The following is a 24,212-nucleotide window of genomic DNA, read 5'->3' on the forward strand; positions in this document are numbered from 1 at the left end:
ACTTATCTTTACATGCTTTGTATTATGAATGTAAGTGAATCGCGACGCTCTTTTTATGTGCATCTATGCAGATGTAACATTTTCTAAGTGTGCAGTTCTTCTTAGAATTCCAGCATAAACTATTGAAATTCGTCGGAAATTAACAAAAAGGCCTACCCTACTCAGCATCATCCATTCCTCTTGCTGGAGTGCAGTCGACTAACTTTTACACTAACACGTTCATAAAATGAGCGAATATTCAATGACATTTATAATGTCACTGTCAATCGGGTTGATCGAGCACCCAGCTCTGGCGAGAATTCTAGCACTGAACCGATCGAGCTCATGCAGAAGAATTCATTGCTCATTCCGGTATTTCGATGAGAGCGGGTCATTTTGCCGACGCCAGCTGAGATGGCCGCCGACCCGCGGCGAAATGGCATTCGGCGAAACGGCTTTCGGGGAAATGACCCTGATCCCATTTCGATAATATGCAGGTGCACATAGGCTTTTACAGATTTCTGAAGGAGAGCACTGACAGACACAGATTCCTTAAATTTCCAAAATTTCTGGTGAAAACGTAATCAAAATTATTATGTCAAACATTGTTTTTTACCAGGAAAACCTTTATTTGTGTGTGTGTGTGTGTGTGTGTGTGTGTGTGTGTGTGTGTGTGTGTGTGTGTGTGTTTGTGTGTGTGTGTGTTTAAGTCAATCGAAATCGATGACTTATTTCGTATACATAGCAAATCGTGTTACGAGGTCACTGTTCCATGGACTAGCCCCTCCAATATGCAATATTTTCATCAAATGGATTCAAACATTGTATAAAGGCTCTCGATGTCTTGCAAATTACAAGCAATCAACGCGTATTTTGTTTTTTCCAGTTTTGCATATACGATTACCATGTTCCGTTCTTATCAACACTCTATTTTGCATCCAATGTTCGATCTCTTACCATACGTATCCAAACCTTCAGTCTTCAGAGCCAACCCTCTGGACATCAAATTATATTATACACATCTAAATATTTTTCCTATAGACGCTCCAACGTAAAACAGAAAAATTATTTATACCCGAACAGTTATTGTTACTCATAAAACGTATGTTGTTTTATACATCAAATTATTTAGGAGGCGGATAATGTCTAACACTGTTGAAAAATGATTTATTTTTTTCATTTTATTTTCTTAAAGTAAAACTCAAAAATATTCTGTGAAATTTTCAAGCCTTCAAGAACAAAACTCTGAAAGTTATGGACTTTTAGCTTTTCTTATCTCATACTGCGAGAATGCAAGAGCTAGTAAGCTCACAAATCCAAAGTTCTGCTTGGATTGACTTGAAAATTTGACTAAATATTCCTGAAATGTTGTTTTAGAACAAAATACAAGCAAAAATATGATTTTTCAAAAGTGTTAAACGCACCCCTTAGGAAATAAATTGTTTCTTTCAATTTAATAGACAATAAACTTTTGTCGCCGAAATTCACCCACTAAGATTTAGTGAACATAGAATTGATTTTTGAAAAATTCATCATTAGGGAAAATCTTTATTTTTGTTCATAAAACCGTTCATTTTGTTCTTAGGGTATTTCTAAACAGATTAAAAACAAATTCTGCAGTTAAAAGTTCTATATGGAAGATCTGTAATAGAACAGAAACTGGAACAAATGTGTCCCCAGCAAGCCGTTCTAGTTTTATTTATTGTCAGTTTTTCTTGTTGTAAAATCCAGATTTAAATTTTGTAACTGACATAAATTATGCACCTAGAACTAGAACACTCCTGAACATGCCCTAAGAGCAAATTCAGCAGCTGCAAGATTCATAACAGATCGGCTGAAAAGTTCGTATCGTTTCTATGAGAGGGCGCCACTAGAATTAAATCCATACCATTTTCAGTTAGTACCAACCTTCAAAAGATACGTGTATAAATTTGACAGCTGTCTGATTATTAGTTTGTGAGATATTGCATTTTGAGTGAAGCTACTTTTGTTATTGTGAAAAAATGAAAAAAAAAGGAATTTCGTGTGTTGATGAAACACTACTTTTTGATGAAAAAAAGTGCCGCCGATACCAAAAAAAGGTTTGATGAGTGTTATCCAGACTCTGCACCGTGCGAAGCAACAATTCGTAAGTGGTTTGCAAAATTTCATACTGGTCATATGAGCACCGAAGACGATGAACGCAGTCGACGTCCAAAAGAGGCTGTTACCGATGAAAACGTGAAAAAAATCCACAAAATGATTTTCAATGACCGTAAAGTTAAGTTGATCGAGATAGCTGACACCCTAAAGATATCAAAGGAACGTGTTGGACATATTATTCACGAATATTTGGATATGAGAAAGCTTTGTGCAAAATGGGTGCCGCGTGAGCTCACAATCGATCAAAAACAACAACGAATTGATGATTCTGAGCAGTGTTTGGAGCTGTTATATCGAAATAAAACCGATTTTTTTCGTCGATATATAACAATGGACGAAACATGGCTCCATCACTTCACTCCGGAGTCCAATCGACAGTCAGCTGAGTGGACTGCACGCGATGAACCGAACCCAAAGCGTGGAAAGACTCAACAATCGGTCGGTAAGGTTATGGCGTCTGTATTTTGGGATTCGCATGGTATAATTTTCATCGACTACCTTGAAAAGGGAAAAACCATCAACAGTGACTATTATATAGCGTTCTTAGAGCGTTTGAAGGACGAAATTTCAAAAAAAAAACGTCCTCATTTGAAGAAGAAAAAAGTTTTGTTTCATCAAGACAATGCACCGTGTCACAAGTCGATGAAAACCATGCTGAAATTTAACGAATTAAGCTTCGAATTGCTCCCTCATCCACCGTATTCTCCAGATTTGGCCCCCAGTGACTTTTTCCTGTTCTCAGACCTCAAGAGAAGGCTCGCTGGTAAAAAATTTAGAAGCGATGAAGAGGTAATCGCTGAAACTGAGGCCTATTTTGAGGCAAAGGACAAATCGTACTACAAAAATGGTATCGAAAAGTTGGAAGATCGCTATAATCGCTGTATCGCCTCTGATGGCAATTATGTTGAATAATAAAAACGAATTTTGGTAAAAAAAATGTGTGTTTCTATTAAACGATACGAACTTTTCAGCCGAACTGTTATGGGTGGTCTATAAAATAACTGAAATTGAAACAAACGTGCCCCCAGAAAACCGTTTTAGTTTTATTTATTCGAACAGTTCTACTGTCAAATTTAAAACTGGTATACATTGCCGTTCTATTTTTTCTATATTTGAAACACAGATAAAACGCTGCTGGGCTGCCAGTTTATTTTGTTATAATTTCCAGATTTAAATTTTAAAACTGACATAAATTATGCATCTAGAACTAGAACACTCCTGAATATGCCCTAAGAGCAACTTCAGCAGCTGCAAGATTCATATGGGTGGTCTATATTATAACTGAAACAAACGTGTCACCAGAAAACCGTTTTAGTTTTATTCATTCGAACAGTTCTACTGTCAAATTTAAAACTGGTATACACTGCCGTTCTATTTTTTCTATATTTGAAACAGTGAAACACAGATAAAGCGGTGCTGGGGTTGCCATTTTATTTTGTAATAATTATTCAGATTAAAATTTTAAAACTGACATAAATTATGCATCTAGAACTAGAACACTCCTGAACATGCCCTAATATTTGCGGCAACCAAGAATTAATTAAAACACAACCTGGCAACCCTGCTTAGAAGAGCCAGTCGAAACCAGGTGGCAGCACATGTGGTAAAAAAAACTTTACCAATACTGTAAACGGCGAAAGCTGCCTATCGATTTCGCTTGCATCCACACACGCTGAAAGCTTCGGAGAACGAAATTAAAGCAAACCGTGATAATTCAAACATCAAACCGACAAACACAAACTAGGAACTGAGTAATTTTGTGCTCCGAAAAAATTCGTGAAAAATCGTGTGAAATATATAAAAAAGTTTTCGAAAACCATATCAGTATGCTGTTAAAAGTCTATGGATCAAATCAGTGAAGAATTCTGATGATTTAATATAATTTGATAGTGTTTTTTTGGCAGTCATTCTGGCTTCCAACATTCATTGAGGTATGTGTTGACATTTGAATCAAATGGCTGTTGAGGTTATATCGCCTGGAAAAATGGCGCATCTTACTGATGACGTCGTTTACGTTGTTTACATTGACGCATCGGAGATTAATTCATGATTTCTCATTACCTTACAGTATATATAATGGCACCGCGACGAAAAAAAACTACAGCTAAGAAAAAGCAAAATAAAGCAATTGAAGAAGAAGTTAATATTGCTGAAGAAATACCTCAGCCGAAGAATGCAGGTGAAAAAGTAACCAACAGAGAACGTAGAATGTTCCAGTCTCCGGCGGCACAATCCGTCGTAGAGGATGATTCCGTTATAATGTTGTCAAGTGCAGAGAACACACTGGTGACCGTGGACGATTCTTCGCTGATGATGTTGACTGCAGGCGCGATATTGCGACCCTCAACACGGCTGAGCAACATAGATATGACTTTGGAAGAGACGGGTAATGGTACTGATGTGAAATCAAATTTGTTTTGAATTTCATAGGTTTTCATCTTTTTTTTTAGTGGAATCAACCAGTCGTCAAAGCGCAAAATCGTTCGGACCAGAAGATACTAATATGAGCATAATAAATATTATTCAAACACCCGGCGTGCATCGAGACAGGCCAAAGTCTTCGGTTGCTATTCGTCGTACGGGAGGATCTATGGCCGGTGGAGAGCGAGATAGTTTGGCACGACCCATTAGAAATCGTAGTATGAATCGAAACATATTTTCGGGAGATTTTGTAATGGTAACGAAACGACGAAACAAAGTGGTATCCAGAAGTACACGGCATGCAGAACAAGAACTTGAAACCGTGCGAGAAAACAGTGCGATTGAGGACCCGGAAACCCGTACGCAAGAGATCGATTTGAACAAAACGCCGATAGACAACGAAAATGTTGTTCCTTCGAATCATATTGAAACAAGGTCAACTGCTAAGAAAAAAGAAACGGCCCCATCAGTCAGAACAAGATCGTCTTCAAGAGATAAAACGTTGAGAACTCCAAATATAAATGTACGAACGAGAGCATCTTCTGCTGTTAAGTCTAGAACTGCAACTACGGGAAAACGTCAAAATGCTACTAAACAAAGTTTGAAGGAGTCGACAGAAAAATCGACAAAAAATAAACGGAATGTGAAACCTAAGACGCGATCGAAGAACATCTTGGAATCCGACAAATCTTTAGAACCATTGCCAAATATCGATACGGTTTCAACTGAGGAAACTAGTAATGACGAATCTCAACGACAAAAGAGAAATTCCGAACAGCTTGAAATTGATTCAAACGTACCTTTGGATACGGCAAAAGTTATTGACGATGAACCTTCTAGTTTGGAAAAACAAAGTTCCGATCAACAAAATGCAAGCGATGATGCGAATAAGCAGTCTCCAAATGTGACACAGGAAAAACCTACAAAGAATGAACGGACTGCCAGGTCTAAGACCCAGACGAAAAAACAATCGAAAACGATTTCCTCTGCCGCGTCCAAAATAGCCAGTACGGTTTTATCGGAAGAAATAATGAATGTCACAACAGAACATCATAAAAATGATTCAAAATTGTCTGTAGATATTGCAAAAGTTATTGACGAAGAATCTACGGGTTTGGATAAGCTTGACTCAGACAAACAAACAGCGGACGATAGCGTTTTAAAGACGCCGGGAACGAATCAATTTTCTAACATTTCCACCAGAAGACGTCCCAAACTGTGGCATAACAAAGAAAATGACACACAAAAGGGTTTCGTTTCTGCTGCGATACGCAAACCATTGGAAGATATTCAAAACAAACTGGTTTCAGATAGGACAAGCATAAACCGGTTGGACCTTCGCAAAACGCTACAATCCGAGAGCTTCAGAAAAACTACCGAAGAAAATTTGTTCAAATCGCCCACTGTTGATGTGTTTTCGCATGTTTCAAAGCGTAGACGTCCTAAACCGGGTCACGATCACAGTCAAAACACATCGTCCTCCTCAACAGCATCTAGCGAAACGATGCCAGAAAAACGACCGCGCACTGAATCGGTGCCGAGCGAAAGTTTTTCCAACAGTGACAAATCAAGAAATCGGTCCCAATTCGTATCGCCGGTCAGTCAAAATCTGTCATCGAAGGAAGAAAATGTTTCACCCAAGGCGCACTCTGACAATCCGAAAAACTCAGAATCTACACCGGAAGCAACAGCACCGACAAGCCGTTATCGCACAAGATCTGCATCCAGGGGTCGAACAGCGTTGGCACCAAAACAACCGAAGTGTCCCTGCTGCATTAATTCACTTGTGAAGCATTCTCCAAAAGCAAACGCAGTTCCAGTTCCAGAATCAAGAGTCGCGCGTGGTCGCCCTCGAACACGAAGAAATATTGAAGCTGAACAGCGTCATAATCGTTCTCGGAACGATGCAGTCAATCGCACTGAGCCCACTGACACTAATGTAGAACCATCTAGAAGTAATAGAAAAGATAAGCAATCAAACTCCGAAGCCGGCAAACCAAGCAGTCGGGCACGAAGTAAATCAGTACTACGCAACGCAAAGGAGATTAGCACCAAAAACATTACAACTCCCCGCAGTAGTTCGGTTCCGCGCGGGGTTCTCTTATCACCCGGCATCCAGAGACAAGATAATTGCATCGCCGTAGATGAATCATCGTCCCACGTGCCAATATATCGTCGTTACGCGGAAGACGTCGCTCTAACCCGATCGGTAAGTGTGGCCAGCCTGACAGCATTACCACCACCGGAACCCATCCCAGCGGACGGAGACATCTATGCATTCGATTCTCCCAGTCAAACGCCCGTAGCAGCAATGGTGGGAACAGGAAAAAAAGCCAGCACAGTCAGCAAAAAGCCTCGGATGCCTCGCAAGAAAAAAGCCACACCAGCTAAAAAAGCATCGCACTGTGTGTTCGGAACCGACATGGGACGCATTAGGGAAGTAGTGAGAAAGATCGGCGGAGGCCCAGTTCGGCAGCATCCCGATGGAAAGGACACGATGGTGGTAAGTAATTGTTGCTTTGTAACTTTTTTTTCTTATCTAGCCTGTTATTCTCGGGTGTGAGCACTGGATATAGAGTATAGGTTCTAACAATAGAACTAATATAGAATCGCTGAAAAAAATCTACTTCTGATCAGGGTTCCGGAGACCGCCCATGTTATATGTCATTCTACTCAGCACGACGAGATTTTCTTTAAAAGATTAAATGCTTTATGCACTTAGCCAGCTCACGTGTTCCGGTAGCTCTTAACCTACCGAACATTTTGAGTGTTGGGACTGATTTGCCATATCCACTGTAACACCTTGGACTGCTTGCCTCTTTCTTCCGAGGCTATTTATTACTTAAAAGGAAGCTTTGCTTATACACTCCTGCGTAATTCCCGTTTTCGCTTCACTGGCTCCCAAAACTGGTATTATGTCAAGGCGGATTGACACTGGCGAGTACAAAAACAACAATCGGTTTCTCACAACGACACGATACCAGATCCAGTCAAAACAGAGTGTCCTTCCTGGGCAGCAGGAGCTTCTGGGATCATCACTCTTCATATACCATATAAGCTGAAGAGTACCGGGCCTAACAAAGAGAACGCGTTTTTTTTTTGTATCAAAATTTACTTTATTCATCAACGTAATCTCCGCTCTAACATTTCAATACCGCTTTTGTAGAACGATTAATCTTTTGCCTCGAAATAGGAGTCAATTTCAGCGATAACCTCTTCATTCGTGCGAAATTTCGTACCGGCGAGCGCAGTGGCGTCTCGTAACAAAATTTACTAGTTGTGCACTGCTTATATGATATGATATCGGATGTAACAGTTCGTTGTAAGTGAAAACTAAACATTAAAGAATGAATATTCGCTTGCGTTTTTCAATACAATGAAATAACGGTATACTTTTGGGTGGGAATTTTCTTTTAAACTTATTTCGTATCACCGATACAACAGAAGAATTGCGCGCTCTGCACATCGAGCAAATCTGTCAATAACTTCATCAATAAAATCGCTTTGATGTTACAACTGAGACAGCAATTTGTTTTCAACTGCCATAAGCATAAACCAATGAAGTTTCTGAGAAAACAACAAATCCCATAGCTAAGCTGAGTATTTTTTTCTTTTCTGGAATATGTACAGTAACTCATGTGCACGTAATAGACACACAGCGACAAGAGATGCTTTAAATTCTATGTTGGATGTATATGAGATGTGTGTAATTTTGGATTTTGGCGCACAAGGCAAAGTACTCGATTTCTATGGTAATGTGATATGAAAAGATCGTTTGGCGGCTTAGGGTTCGGCCAATCCGACCTACTTTCATCGATTAAACAGAGAACCTAAAAATATACTTGAATGTGGATGGGGATGCTGTAAATTCCTTCAATTTAATTGGTTGTGCAGTGCACGAGGTGCACATAATATATACTGTTAATGGTATTTCCTTTCTTAATATAGTCGATAAATATTACACCACGCACATCTCAAAATACCGAGACCATAACCTTTCCAGCCGAGTTTTAATTCCGGAGTGAAGTGATGAATCCATGTTTCATCCATTGTCAAATATCGACGTAAAAATACCGGTTTGTTACGTTTAAACATGACCAAACACTGTTCAGAGTCATCAACACGTTCTCGTTTTAGTCAGCAGTGAGTGAACTCGGCAATCACTTTGAACAGAGCTTTTTCATAGTCAAATGCTCATGCAATCTAACACCAACACGTTCTTTTGATAGCTTTACGATGTCAGCTAACTCATGCAACTTCGTTTTTCAATCATTCAAAACGGTTTTGAGGATTTTTTTATGTTTTTTGGTGTTACTGGTTACTGGTAAATCAACGTTTTATTGTTGTTTCTGATGAAGCAGAATCTCCATTACACTTTTCAAGCCATTGCTTTGCTTGAACGGTAATTTTTCTCATCAAGAAGCAGTGTACAATTAAAACACAACATTGTTGTTGATCCATTTTTCTGAAAATAACAAAAGTAGCGTCACTTTTAGCACAATAACTGACAAACTAATTAATAGAATATCATGAAATTTTAACCGCTGTCCTAAAGGTAAGTATTAAATGAAAAAATTAGAAGGTTGTATTCAAGACACGACCGAGCACAATAACATTAAAAATGAAACGTTTCTAGGGTCTTCATAATAAATACAAAAATAAAGATGATAATGATGATGATACACTAAACTTCACGACACTTCAAAGTTACTTGAAAGCTCAATTTTAGATACAAGCAACCTGAAGATTTAAACCTAAACAAATGAAACTATTTTATGATAATTTTCGAGAAACGTACAAACTTATTAATTTGATTTGATTTATATCGTTTATTTACCCCCAGTTTTAACCTAATAATGGTCGTTCACTGGGTGGACTTATTAATTTTATAAACAGTTAATCGACCCAAGAGAATGTTGTACCAGTAATCTCAGTAATGGTGTAATTTTATTAATCCTTCAAAATCGTCGATAATCTTCGGAAAGTGTCGGTAAATAATATGGCAACAATACGAGGAAGAAAACATGTAAAACAGTCCGCATAAAATATTAAGTTACTTACATTGATTTTCGTTTTGGCATATTAGGAATAAATGTAATGGATACGCAACAAAATTCCGAAATTTTGTTCATATTGTAACTTGATGTTATTAACACACGAATGAACATTGTCATAGTTACAACGCGTGTAGCCATCAGACGCCTATTGTTTTGAAGCAAATAATAATTAAACTGAAACTGACGGTTAACCAAATTCTACGAGGGTTCCTATTCAAACGATACATGTAAAATCGCAGGTAAACTTACCTGGAGTTTATCTTTGATACTATATGATATTGCATCTAATTGTTCTGTATATGTGAGCCTGTGGAACTCATTTATACTACTAAACCGAAGAGGCCGCTTTTAGCCAAGTTTCAGAATTTAATTTTGAATATTTTGAAGCGTTTAATTCCTGATGAGACAACAACTTGTTCAGTAACATATAATGAAAAAGAAGTATCTATGATTATCATCATAACGCAACTTTATACTGAATCCATTTTCGCGCCACCGTTTTGTTCGTATGGGAATGGAGATTTAAGTATGCAAACCGATCCGTTGACAAATTAAAACATTTTTAAACTTACAATATTGAAGCTTACAATACAGAATCATTTAAATTAGGAAAATCCATTAACAAATCATCGAGGAACAAGCGCTGCAAATTAGATCCGAAAAATCTATCGCCGATAATTCTAAATTGGCCTGATAGTTACCAGAGAACCTAATACCGTTTTCGTTTTTGAACCTAGACGCGGGCTTCTCTGACTCCGAGTAAAACGAACACGTGGCACGCGCCCTAAACAACAACTCATGAAAAAAAGAAAAAATAAACAAACTCGGCTGGATGCGTGGTGCGACCCGAGAAAATTTTCAGAGCGAAACTACGCGATTGGAGTCCGATCTAGAGCGACCTCAGGTTGCTAAAACAAACATATCAAACGTTGTTTGGGCGACTCTGGGTCAGCTTTCGGGCTGCTCTGATCAATAAACGAAAACGGTATAAATAAAATACTCAATTCAAACCAATTTTTCAATGGCATGCAATTGAAATATTCAAATGACGTTATCTCATAAGTTCAAGTAAAATGTTTCCGAATCGATTGGTTGTTGAATTAATTAAATCCATCAACAAATGACTGAGTTATAAGCGTTCAAAATTATGACAGAAAATGACTCGGTTCTTCAATAGCTAAATGATATATAAGATACACAAGCGAACACGGTGTTGCACAGACAACAAGAAATTTCACCAACACATAATGCAAAAGCGACAATCCAGCAATTGAAGGCATATACAATCCAGTCATCAGCTCACTGGAAGAGCTACCTGTTTCATTCACAGTCAAACATCAACTAGGCAAAGAAATATTGTGCAGCCTATATTTATAGATTTCTCTTCATACTACGCATAACGATAAGGTGTTTTTTATGCATGACGCAAAGCCTCCTATGCCGAACAAGAAGTTGACGTCATTTTGTACAACAGGGATTGGTGGATGAAAACATAGGTCGATTCCAACCATTTTTTCAATAGTATGCTATTGAAACATTGAAACGACGTCGTCATACATGTTTAAGTTAAAAGTTTCCGAATCGATTGGTTGTTGAATTATAACAATCCATCAACAAATGACCGAGTTATTAACGTTCAAAATTATGACACAAAAAGGTTACGCGACTATTTTTGAAACTTTTAATTGACACCCGGCCCCATATAGTGAAGAGTAAGGCATTTTTAATGCCAAAAAAATTGACTGCAATGAAACTTGCGCCATCTATGTGTTAGGCCCGAGACTTTTCTGCCTTTGCGGCGTGCTGAATTTACTGCAAGCACAGATCGCTTGCCACACCAAATATTACTGGCAACTTCTGAAACTTCTTCCAAACATTCAGGCGGTACTTACTAAACTCCAGGTATCGAGGAAATTTGGCGCCCGTGGCAAAATAAGAGATTTTCCATCGTTCCATCGTTGGTTTAGTGAACAAACAACAAAACAAAACTGAACTCCATCTCCGGAAAGATGACTTGGGCGAGCAAAAAAAAACAGGTCCCCCAAGGATTGGTTTGCCGCCCCCTAAAAAAACGTAGCGAGTGGTTTGCCCTCCTAGATACGCCACTGTGCTTAGTGTTTATTCTACCATACATCTCATCGTAGGACTATTTTTATAAAAATTGAGCGAATTCTGTAGCTTGTTTTGAAGATTTCTTTTGCATAATACCATAACAATTAATTCCACCTTAACGATTTTGACCACTGTTCCCAGTTATTCCGGAACCGGGAACTGTGGCCGGGTATAATGGAATTCAGTTTGTTTAACTATCAACTAATATAATTAAATCAGTTCGCTTTCACATCTCATCCAAGTCCGTCGATAAAACAAAACCGCTTAGATTCGAAAAGGCAGAAGTCAAGTGGAGTATTGTGTAGTGAATGATAGTGCGATCTCGAAATGAGTGAATCAAATGAACGAAAGCCATTTCGAAATAATGCAATTATTGTTGACTTCAGGCAGTGCAAAATTCGACCTTTGATACGGGAACTTGAAGATTTGCTCAAGGAGCATATGCATCTTGATCCAAAACATGTGCTCGTGCTTCAATGCAACAAGACAAACAACGTTGTTTACACCCAGTTCTATATAGAATTCGCTAAAGACAATAACAATTCAATTCGCTAAAGACAATAACAATGTGCACTACGTGAAACATGAAAACATCAAGTACAACATACCAGTGAATATGGAAGACAGTGCAATAGAAGTGCGTGTGCATGATCTACCCGCATCAGTTAACGACCAGTAGGGTAACGGAGCTATTTTGGCCACTAATATATTTTAGTCCGGTGTACATGCTACCTTGATCAAATATATACTCGCGTAATAGTACTCGCAACATTGTACGTGAGTCTGACGCGCTTCTGTCAGAGAATTATTATTGTTAGCTGTTTTGAGACTCTAATTAATTAAGATCGATTATCGACTGGAGTTGAATTCGGTTGGTTCCCTACGAGTGCTTAATAGTGAAGGCTAATTTCTTTGTATCGCGACATCATACACTGCACATCTTGTTTTTCTTTTGTGCCCTATTGCTCGGCTTGCTCCCGCAATTCAATATTAATAATCCCGTGCAAAGCAAAAATTTCGACAAATCTCGTGCAGTTCACTTCAAAATGTTTACGAAATTTGGACTGTGGGTTGCAGATTGATGCGGCTTACATCGATCCTAAGGCGGCATTCGACCGGATAGATCACGGAATCCTTCTAAAGAAATTAGAGTTACTTGACGTTTCTACTCGTGCAGTTTGTTGGTTCAGATCGCATTTATCGCAACGCTTTGTGCGAGTTTTTAATTAGCTCACTTATGTCGGATTAATTTTCGAACCTTTCCGGAGTTCCAAAAGGTAGCATACTCGGCCCGCTGCTGTTCACGATTTACATCTACGATGTGTCTCTGCTTTTGCCACTGGATTGTCGATTATTTTACGCACACGACACAAAAATTTTTAAAATCATCAAGTGCCTTTCGGACTGCATCGAATTACAAAAAAAAAATGCTGAATGCATTCAAAAATTGGTGCTCTAACAACCTTTTGGACTTGAGCGTCGAAAAATGCAGGATTATTTTCTTCCTCCGTAAAAACAGCTCCAGTTGCTGTCGACTACAAAATCTCAGAACGCTCCCTTGGCCGAACAGAGCACATTAAAGATCTTGGCGTGATTCTGGATCGTGAAGTTACTTTCAAGTTACACTATGACAACATCATTCGTAAAGCAAACCGACAACTGGAATTCATCTTTAAGATTTCGTCCGAGTTCCGTAATCCGTTATGTTTGAGATCCCTATATTGCTCGCTGGTTCGGTCATTGCTCGAATCTAATGCGGATGTATGGTGCCCGTTCCACTCTAATTGGATTACCAGGATTGAGGCAATTCAACGAAAATTTGTGAGATACGCATCACAGTTTTAAACTTGGTCTGATCCAACGCAGCTACCGTCATACGAGAACCGTTGCTGTTTACTACATCTCGAACCTTTGGAATTGAGAAGAGCATATGCTCAAGCATCATTTGCTGCGAAACTGCTTATGGGTAGTGTCGGCTGCCCTGCTTTACTCGAGCGACTAAGTTTGTATACTCCTGAGAGGTTTCTTCGATTACGACCTTTTCTGCTATTGGAAACTCGTAACACACTATATGGTCAATATGAACCATTCAGATCCGTTTGCCTACGATTCAATGAATTTGCCGAATATTTTAATTTCAACCTGTCGTCTAATGTTTTTTATCTTAGATTACTTGATCGTTTTCGTGTTGTCTACCGTAATAATGTACTTTAAGATTTGCTTTTAACATTAATTTTTTATTCATTAGGACATACATTGTCAGATGAATTGTAAAAGAAACAACAATAAACCATAAACAAAAAGTTCCCGGAATCACCACCGTATGGCGCTCTCAGTCACCCGATTCGATTTTTTATTTTTTTAGGTTGCCACATCTGTCATTGATATTTTATCAAATTTTCAGCTTGATACCTGAATATTTGTAAAAGTTACGCTGTATTGAGTACATCTGCGATGGTGCGTGTCCTCAATGTTGTACAATTTTCAAAATGGAATTGAATTTGTAACAATAAGTTTGCATTAAATTTTGCGTTAAAAACGGATTCAATGGTGCGACGACATTGCAAATGTGAGATTAGTGTTTCGGCAACGATACTCTGAACAAAACAGTCGTTTATCAGGGGCAGTGGCCGTGAGTCTGTGAATGATAATGAGAGAGTTTTCAGTCGAAAAACTTGGAGTAGGTAATACTCGAAACATAACCACGAGATTGACGTAGGACTGCATTCGTATAGATGTATAGATAACAATTGATTTGATACTGTTTGACCGTTTAAGATTTGTAGTATTGAAAAGGACCATTCGGTTTCAACTGATTGCGTTTGCATTTTATTCTCTCTGTGACGCTTAGCGCGCTCCGCAATTGATATGGCGGGCCTCGTGTCCAGCCCAATTAGCAATCCGCGACTTTCATAGCTCGGTAGTTGATGAGGATTGGTCCAAGCTAAACGGCGAAGAGCGAATCGAACGAATCTATGTCGAATCGACTCGATTCTATTAACGCCATTAAAGCAATGATGGTTCCAAACAGCTGAACAATATTCCAGAATAGAACGAACGAGTGAACAGTATAGGGATTTCAAGCAGTAAACATCCGTAAAATGCTTCATCACGAATCCAAGGCAGCGAGAAGTTTGCTGTTGCTTGAATGTTAACTGCTCGTCAAGAAAACCGCCAAGGTCCTTGATGCACGTCGATCTATCAATCATGAATCGGCACTTTTTATCTCGTAAGCGTAATGATCAAGCATTTTCCTGGATTAACGGTCATGTGATTCAATTTGCACCAATCCGAAAAGATTGCGATTTGTCGTTGAAGAAACGTCACATCCTCTGAGCTGCGAATAACGTGGTAGATCTTGAGGTTATCTGCAAAAGTTATGCGCAGTCCTTCCAGAGAAAAATTAACGTCGTTAAAGTACAGCAAGAAGATCAAAGGGCCGAGATGGCTCCCCTGCGGAATTCCAGATGTTGCAAAAAATTCTTCCGAAACACAAGTTCGTTATAGATTACATCCGTCTGAAAACCATTTGACATGGCGTTGGTCACGTAAGATGTAAAGGATAAGAGATTGGTCGCTTAGGCATAAACCCGTGTTGGGAATCATCGATGCATGCTTGCATTGAGACAAGTTCAAGCTTTCACAAATGTTTTATAAAAATAAAACTAAACGATTGACTACATTTGTCTTATGTCTTCAAAATAACTGTTCCGCCCACATTAGGTTTTCAAAACTAGAGCATTTGGAAAGTTGCTGCATGAATGAAAGACTTCCGATATGAAACTGTCATAATGTTATTTGGGATTCATTTCTAGTCCCTAAAGGTGCTATATTGTGGAATTTTCTCCCATATCAAACACTATTCTTGAACTCAAAGCAACAGAATGTTGGTTATTTGCATTTGTTTAATGCGCAGTCCACACTGCGATCGGTTCACTATACCGAATATTTCATTAGAATTATTCTAAACGGATTATTTTTACTTCCGATTTGCATATTACAAAGAATAATTCTAATAGTTCTTTGGGAAATCCTTAGAATGGCCGATTAATTGATTTTTCTGCGTAGCTCACATTTCGGTGTATTTTTCTCGAATGCGAACGACTAGCAGCTGGGTGATGACGCAATCGCTCATATATTTCAATATTTCATGTATCTCGATATTTTAGTAAAACAAAATATCAAAAAGCTGTACGGGATTCATTCGCACCGTTACACAATGCCATCGTTATCCGTGAACATTTGGCTAAAAACGAAACAAATGCCATTCAGCAACCAACGAACTCACCTGATTTGGCTCCCTGCGATATTTTCCTGTTCGGTCGACTGAAGAAACCGCTCCGTGGAACGCGGCTCAGCACCCGAGATGAGATTATGGAAAAATCGCAGATGGCTCTGATGGCCATATCGAAAACTGAATATAAGAAATGTTTCGAGGATTTACATGTAATTTGAACGTCATTTTAAATACTAGTTCATATAACATTGTTCGATTTAAGCTTTTTTTTTTTTTTTTTTTTTTTTAAATAACTATTCATTGGAATATGAGTTAAAATTAAATTAATAAGATTTAAATTGGGTGTTCAGCCACAAGTGGTGACTTTTCAGCCCTGTTATATATATATATATATATATATATATATATATATATATATATATATATATATATATATATATATATATATATACATATATATATATATATATATATATATATATATATATATATATATATATATATATATATATATATATATATATATATATATATATATATATATATATATATATATATATATATATATATATATATATATATATATATATATATATATATATATATATATATGATTTGGTTATTACCATGAAGACATTATTTGCTTCCGCAATTCTGAGATTTTTGTGTAGGGAAAATTCTAAACCTACTTGTACTTGTGTAATGGGGAAAAGGAACTTATATACTAACTTACTAACTAATACAGAGAGCGAATCGATTCAATTGAAGATTGCATCGATTTTTGTCGGAATTTGCTTATAATATTATGTGACATTACATCTAATGGTTCTATATTTGTGAGTCTGTGTAACTCATTTGTACTAAACCAGGGAGGACGCTTCAGAATCATTTTCAGAATTTTATTCTGAATCCTTTGAAGCGTTTTCTTCCTGGTGGAACAACAGCTTGACCAAATTGGTACCGCATAAAGCATGGCTGGTCTGAAAATTTGTTTATAAATTAACAGTTTGTTTTTTAGACAGAGCTTAGAATTTCTGTTTATAAGAGGATATAAAAATTTAATATATTTATTACACTTTGCCTGGATTCCTTCAATGTGATCCTTGAAAGTGAGTTTTTTGTCATACGTTAAACCTAAGTATTTAGCTTGATCAGACCATGTCAATTCCAAGCCATTCAATTTAAGAATGTGATTATTGTTTGGTTTAAGAAAAGAAGCTCTTGGCTTGTGAGGAAAGATAATTAATTGCGTTTTTGCTGCATTTGGTTTAATTTTCCATTTTGACAGATAATCACTGAAAATATTTAAACTTCTTTGTAGGCGACTGCAGATCACTCTTAGATTTCTACCTGTGGCTAACAGACTTGTGTCGTCACAGAATAGCGATTTCTGACAACCAACGGGTAGATTTGGAAGATCAGAAGTGAAAATATTATACAAGATTGGAGCTACGCTCGAACCCTGCGGAACACCGGCTCGTACGGGTAGCAATTCAGATTTACAGTTCTGATAGCTAACCTGAAGAGTACGATCAGTTAGATAATTTTGAATCATTTTGATCAAATAAATAGGAAACTGGAAATCGGACATTTTTGCTATTAAACCTTTGTGCCAAACACTGTCGAATGCTTTTTCTATGTCTAGAAGAGCAACTCCAGTGGATAACCCAGAAGATTTATTTGCTTTTATCATGTTCGTTACTCTGACAAGTTGATGAGTAGTTGAATGTTCATGACGAAATCCAAACTGCTCTGGTAAAAAAATTGAATTCTCATTTATATGAGACATCATTCTCAACAAGATAATTTTTTCAAAAAGTTTACTGATAGAAGAAAGTAAGCTAATTGGGCGATAACTTGATGTTTCTGCTGGGTTTTTATCAGGTTTTAGGATAGGAATTACTTTAGCGTTTTTCCATCTTTTTGGGAAGTAAGCTAATGAAAAACACTTGTTGAAAATTTTAACCAGGAGTCTCAAGGCAACATCGGGAAGATTTTTAATAAGAATATTAAAAATTCCATCATTACCAGGAGCCTTCATGTTTTTGAGTTTCCTAATAATTGATTTAATTTCATCAAAATTCGTCTCAATAATGTCATCGTGTGATAACACTTGGGTTGAAATATGATCATATTTCAGTGAGACTTCATTTTCAATGGGACTCACAACGTTTAAATTAAAATTGTGAACACTCTCGAACTGCTGAGCAAGTTTTTGAGCTTTTTCACCATTTGTAAGAAGTATTTGATTTCCTTCCTTGAGAGCAGGAATTGGTTTCTGAGGTTTCTTAAGAACCTTAGAAAGTTTCCAGAAAGGTTTAGAATATGGTTTAATTTGTTCAACTTCTTTAGCGAAATTTTCATTTCGCAAAAGAGTAAATCTATGTTTAATTTCTTTTTGTAAATCCTTAACTATGTTTTTCATAGCAGGATCACGAGAACGTTGATATTGTCGTCGACGAACATTCTTCAACCGAATGAGCAGTTGAAGATTGTCATCGATGATAGGAGAATTTAATTTAGTTTGAGCTTTGGGAACTGAAAGATTTCTAGCTTCGATAATATAATGATTCAAATTGTCAATTGCTGTGTCGATGTCCGCAGAATTTTCTAAAATAGTTTCATGATCCACATGATTTTCAATGTGAGATCTGTAATCCAACCAATTAGCTCTATGATAGTTGAAAATAGAACTAATTGGATTAATTATAGCTTCGTTGGAAAGTCTGAATGTTACTGGAAGATGATCTGAGTCAAAGTCAGCATGAGTAATCGGTTCACTACAAATGTGACTTTGATCTGTTAGAACCAGATCAATTGTAGACGGGTTTTTCACGGAAGAGAAACAAGTAGGATTACTGGGATGAAGAACTGTGAAGTAACCAGCTGAGAGTTGATTATGAAGTATTTTACCATTACTGTTATTTTGCCTACAATTCCACTGGACATGCTTAGCATTTAAGTCCCCTATTACGAAAAATTTCGATCGATATCTTGTAAGTTTTTGCAAATCGCCTTTAAAGAAATTTAATTGTTCGCCGGTGCATTGGAATGGCAAATATGCTCCAGCGATGAAATAAATTCCATGAATGGTTTCAACTTCGATTCCCAAGCTTTCAATAACTTTAGTATTGAAAGAAGGTAAAATTCGATGTTTGATTTGCCGTTGGACAAAAATGGCAACTCCACCACCCATTCCAGTAAACCTGTCAAATCGATGAACCACATAATGTGGATTACTTTTCAATTTTACATTTGGTTTAAGAAAAGTTTCTGTCACAATGGCAATATGAATTTTGTGAACTTTGAGAAAATTATAAAATTCATCTTCACTTGATTTCAAAGATCGAGCATTCCAATTTAAAATATTCAAATAATTATTTAACATCACTGTTAAATTTTAAATTCATTATAATATTATTTGCAAATTTCCATCCAATTTGAAATGCTTCAAAAAGTGATGAAGTTGAATTCATTTGGATGATCATTTGAAAAAGTTGATCTTGTAGGTAGATCATTTTATTTTCAGTTATATCGCCTAAATCGACTTCATTTAAAGAAGCGAATGGCATTGAAGGAATATTTGTAGGTAGACTGCCATTAGAAGAAGATGATTTGGCCGGTCTACCTATTAATAAATTGTTTTCGTTAGAAGAAGAACTGCAAGGCGGTCCTGTGTTTTGATTATTTACATTAGAAGAAATAGGTGATAGATTTCTACCTAATATACCAGCATAACTGACATTAGAAGAAGATGATGACGAGGTCGATCTACCTGTCAATAAATTGTTTTCGTTAGAAGACGAATTGACAGGCGTACCTGTTTTTTGTTTCGAAGAAATCAGTGCCGAATTAGGCGTGGCATTTGTAACGGTTTTCTGATTTTCAGGTATGTTCTGTAAATTTAAGGTCGTTGATTTGACTTGTTGTCGAAGCGAACGAGCGTTTAAAATTTTTTCCCTGTCAGGACATTTCAAATAATTGGATTTATGATTTCCATTGCAATTTGAACATGAAAATTTATCAGTGGTTTCATTCGTTGGACAATCGTCTTTCGAATGCGATTTACCACAATTCAAACACCGTATATCCATATGACAATTTTTGGTTCCATGACCGAAGCCTTGGCAACGACGACATTGCGTTAAGTTAGCAATACGATTATGCCGTTTATAATGTTCCCAATGAATTTTAATGTGGGAAATGAAACGTACTTTTTCTAAAGTTTTCAAATTGTTTACATCACTTCGATTGAAGTGTATTAGGTAAAGTTCATGGGAAATTCCAGAGCGTGGTTTAGAAGTACCATTCGCTCTTTTTTTCATAAGTATTACTTGGGAAGGGGCAAAACCAAGCAATTCTTTTAGTTCATTTTTAATTTCATCAATACTTTGATCATTTGATAATCCTTTCAAGACAGCCTTGAAGGGTCTGTCTGATTTTATATCATATGAATAAAATTTATGAAGTTTCTCGGACAAATATCGAATAAGACGTTCGTAATCTTCCAATCCATCCACCAAAACTCGACATTCTCCTCTTCGTCCGATTTGAAATGAGACTTTTACTTCCGGGAGAAAAGTAGAAAGCTCAGTACGGAATGCTTTGAAGTCGGAAATCATCACCGTCACTGGTGGCATAGATTGATGTTTCTTCCCAGAACGACAAGCGTCCATTTTGGGAATTTTTGAAGAATTTTCTTCTATGTCGCTACAATCGGATTCAGGAAGAATCTCGTAAATATTGTTAGACGGCATAGAATCAACGGAAGGGAAATCCGTCCGTTGTCTTTTATTTTTACATTCAGATTCTATAAGATCGTGAATGTTATTAGAAAAATGTTGAATAACGGATTGTGATTTATTCCGTATTGAATTATTTTTAGCCTTAGGCTTGTTGCCTTTCCGGTTGGACGCAGGCATTTTTGAAATTAATGAAATTTTAAATTAAATTAACTAGGCTAAATTAGTCTTCGATTAGACTCCTAGCTAGCCTTAAAAAAGGCTGATTAATTTCTTAGTCACTCTAATATCACTCTTTGTATCACTTAGTCACTCTAATATCACTCTTTGTATCACTTAGTCACTTAGTTAGTGATTCAGGTAGTCTTGAAAAAGACTGAAGCCTTGAATCAATGAAACTCTAGGTAGCCAGAAAAAAATTCCAGGAGCCAAGAGCTATACGCGTGCGGTGCGAACGACTGTTCAACACCGACTGACGATTTAAGCTTGATACACCTGAAAGCCTTAACAACCCCTATTAATAGTTAAGAGCTCCTTCATCGTGCTGGTTCGTTAGTTTTAGGTCGAATAGTTCTATTACCCTTTATTGTTTTTAATTATATCCAACACTTTATTTTATATAAATTAATACCTTAATTGGACGCTGTAACTTACCTTTTTCAGGACACTGCAATTGTCGAATTCTCTGAACAACCACTCAATCCTCAAATGGTTCAGATTCAGCATAGAAATTCCCGCGACGTATCACCGGTCTCCAACTATGACGATCACCATAATAATTATGATGATTTCGAAAACATCCCAACTGGCAGGGAACCCCCAAGCGCACCGGTGTCTGCCCGAAAACATGCTCCTCCCATCCGACGGGTGTTGCAGGAGAAATCTCTAGCAGTTTCAACACCGGATCAAACACAACCCAACGTAACAATGAATTTTTCTCCACTTGGAGCATCCTCCCCGTGGAGAGTACAAAACGAGAACATTCTACCGAAGACGTTCTACTTTTCCCGCTCGAAAGATCTACTACCATCGTATGAGAGTGACATTGTAATTCGACATGCCGACAACCGCCCGAAATCTCCGGCTAGGGGACTTATCGAATTGGTGGCGGATCCCGCGGCACCACCGCGAAAGACCTCTCCGACACATTCATCAATGCCACGGCCAACTCATGCTGTTGGTTTGTCACCATCCAAATCGGCAGCCATGTTCCAAGATATTCAAAAATCATACGAACAACTGAAAGTAACCAGTGAAATGAGCGAAAAGCTTATCTCTGCAATGCGAAAGTACAAATCGAACACTCAAAATCACAACTCTTTGTTCAGCAAAGGACCCGACGGGTTGTCGGAGGATGAACGATTAATAGCCAAGTTCCGAGAGTACGAAACTAACATGAAGAAGACATATCTGAAGCTAAAACAGTGGTATGAACGATCTCAACGTGTTCTGAAACAATCGATTCAGGCCATCGAAACAGTTTCCACTTTGCCAAAAACTTCGGCTCAGAAAGAGGTTTTGCAAAATTTTCATCGTCACTCGGAACAGTTCGTGACGATGATCAACGAGCTGGAATGCGCAATGAACGACTCAAACGTTGAGAACGTCGCCCCTCCCAAGTCAGGTGGTACAAAAGATCCTCACGTATTCAAAGAAATCATTCTATCCGAAAGGGATTTCAACAATCCAAACCGAAGTCCACTGAAATCATTGGATATTATCAGTATGCCGCCTAATCATTCTCCCGTTAAATCCCCTCTGGTGAAAGCTTCGTACAGTGCATTCTCCTCGAACAACAGCAACAAAAATTCCCTCACAAAAAGCCGTGATCGATTTAGTAAATTGAGTCTGGTGAAGCACCAAAGCTTTCATCCAGCTCCAACTCAATCTTTAGCAGGACCAAGTGTACTGGATATTGGCAACCAAATTGAACCGACTACAAATGCTAACTGTTCCTTAGTTTCCACTACTTCTCTGGCTGGCCCCAACGAAACACAGCCAAATAAAGATCTGTTTGGATTCGAAGAAGACGTCAATGAAGATTTCTTCACTGAACCAACAGCGGTAAACATAACTAAAGATACTTTGAAGGTACGACTGCAGAGTGCACGCAAAATGCTACCGGCACGACCACCTAGTCGAAGTAGACGAGGCCCCACTACTAGAGGTGTATCTCGAATACCCAAAATCATCGGAAGTCCAACCAAGTTACGATCGATTCATAGTGCATTAAGTTCTTCCACACCGGTGGCTAACAACCGGAAACAAACCAAGCAGGTTGTTGAGCCGGAACCGGAGCCAAATGTTTCCGCTATTGTCGATGATCGGGAACCCCCCAAAGGAAAAGAGAGTCCACCGGTAGTACTGTTCGCAGAACCAGAAGTGCCATCAATGTCACAGAGCTGCGTTGTAAGTAGAATTCGTCGGTAAGTAGAAGGCACACGTCGTTTCACATCCTGCTTCTCCACAGAACCGAACGTACAGCCGAATCCCAAAGCGCAACCTCCGACGAAAGCAGAACATCTATTTAGCAGGCCTTGGCCTTAGCGATGACGACGACGACGACGTAGAGGTTGAAATTGATTCAGATGCATCTACCGCTGCGGATAAAGATGAATCCAGTGAAGCAGTACCGCGAAAACGACAGAAAAAACATACCACCGGCAGTAAGGCAAAGAAAACCGTGGAACAGGTAACTTTCGATACTCAACAACACCGGAAAGGTTGAACTGGTATTAATAAAATTAATTTACAGACGGAGGAGTTCAAAAAATTTGTAGACGATTTTAATAGCATGTGCGAGGAGGTCAATCGCTATCCGTTGATCGTGGAGCATTCCAAACAACGAGTTTGATAGCTCACAGGTGCGCAAGCAACAAGTAGGTGTCCACTCAACGTGCCCGGAACTTGAACCGGAAAATCTTTTGGCGTATATTTTATACAAGTTTGTTTTTAAAGTTAGTCAACTTTTAATGCTCGTGGCTTAGACAGTAAGTCTGACATTATCATTTTTTTTATCCTCGAAGGAGTTTGTTTTTTGGAAAACTTTTACAATAATGTGTATCTTTTAACGTCATCTGCGTAACACTTTTATGTGCGTGATTTTCTTATAAAAACGCACAAATATACTGTACTAGTTACAAAGAAAATATTGATGCGATTTATGCTATTCGAAAGAGTTTGAAAGAATATCCTCTTTAAACAGAACCTGAAAAAAGCTAGGTGAGGGTGGGTAGGTAATGATGACGCTTAGGGCATATTCAGGAGTGTTCTAGTTCTAGATGCATAATTTATGTCAGTTTTATAATTTAAATCTAGAAATTATAACAAAATAAACTGGCAGCCCCAACAGCGTTTTATCTGTGTTTCAAATATAGCAAAAATAGAACGGCAGCGTAGACCAGTTTTAAATTTGACAGTAGAACTGTTCGAATAAATAAAACTAAAACGGCTTGCTGGGGATACCTTTGTTTCAGTTTCAGTTACGTTATAGACCACCCATATGAATCTTGCAGCTGCTGA

At 37.9% G+C, this 24,212-nt stretch overlaps 1 protein-coding gene across 1 annotated transcript; it reads left to right on the plus strand.

Annotated features, from left to right (window-relative positions):
* Positions 1 to 3,851: 3,851 nt before the first annotated feature.
* Positions 3,852 to 23,818, plus strand: LOC131438507 (uncharacterized). The gene is made up of 6 exons (XM_058608590.1): positions 3,852 to 4,052; positions 4,190 to 4,507; positions 4,572 to 7,045; positions 21,354 to 23,099; positions 23,161 to 23,382; positions 23,446 to 23,818. Exons 2-6 carry the CDS (start codon positions 4,198 to 4,200, stop codon positions 23,542 to 23,544), a joined length of 4,851 nt encoding a protein of 1,616 aa, XP_058464573.1. The 5' UTR covers positions 3,852 to 4,052; positions 4,190 to 4,197; the 3' UTR covers positions 23,545 to 23,818.
* Positions 23,819 to 24,212: the final 394 nt, after the last annotated feature.

The sequence above is a fragment of the Malaya genurostris genome, chromosome 1, assembly GCF_030247185.1.
Source record: "Malaya genurostris strain Urasoe2022 chromosome 1, Malgen_1.1, whole genome shotgun sequence".
Taxonomy (NCBI): domain Eukaryota; kingdom Metazoa; phylum Arthropoda; class Insecta; order Diptera; family Culicidae; genus Malaya; species Malaya genurostris.

Coding starts and splice junctions, on each gene's coding strand:
- LOC131438507 (XM_058608590.1), top strand. CDS start 4,198: ATGGCACCGCGACGAAAAAAAACTACAGCTAAGAAAAAGCAAAATAAA. Junction 7,046..21,353: donor ATGGAAAGGACACGATGGTG/GTAAGTAATTGT, acceptor TACCTTTTTCAG/GACACTGCAATTGTCGAATT. Junction 23,383..23,445: donor CAAAGAAAACCGTGGAACAG/GTAACTTTCGAT, acceptor ATTAATTTACAG/ACGGAGGAGTTCAAAAAATT.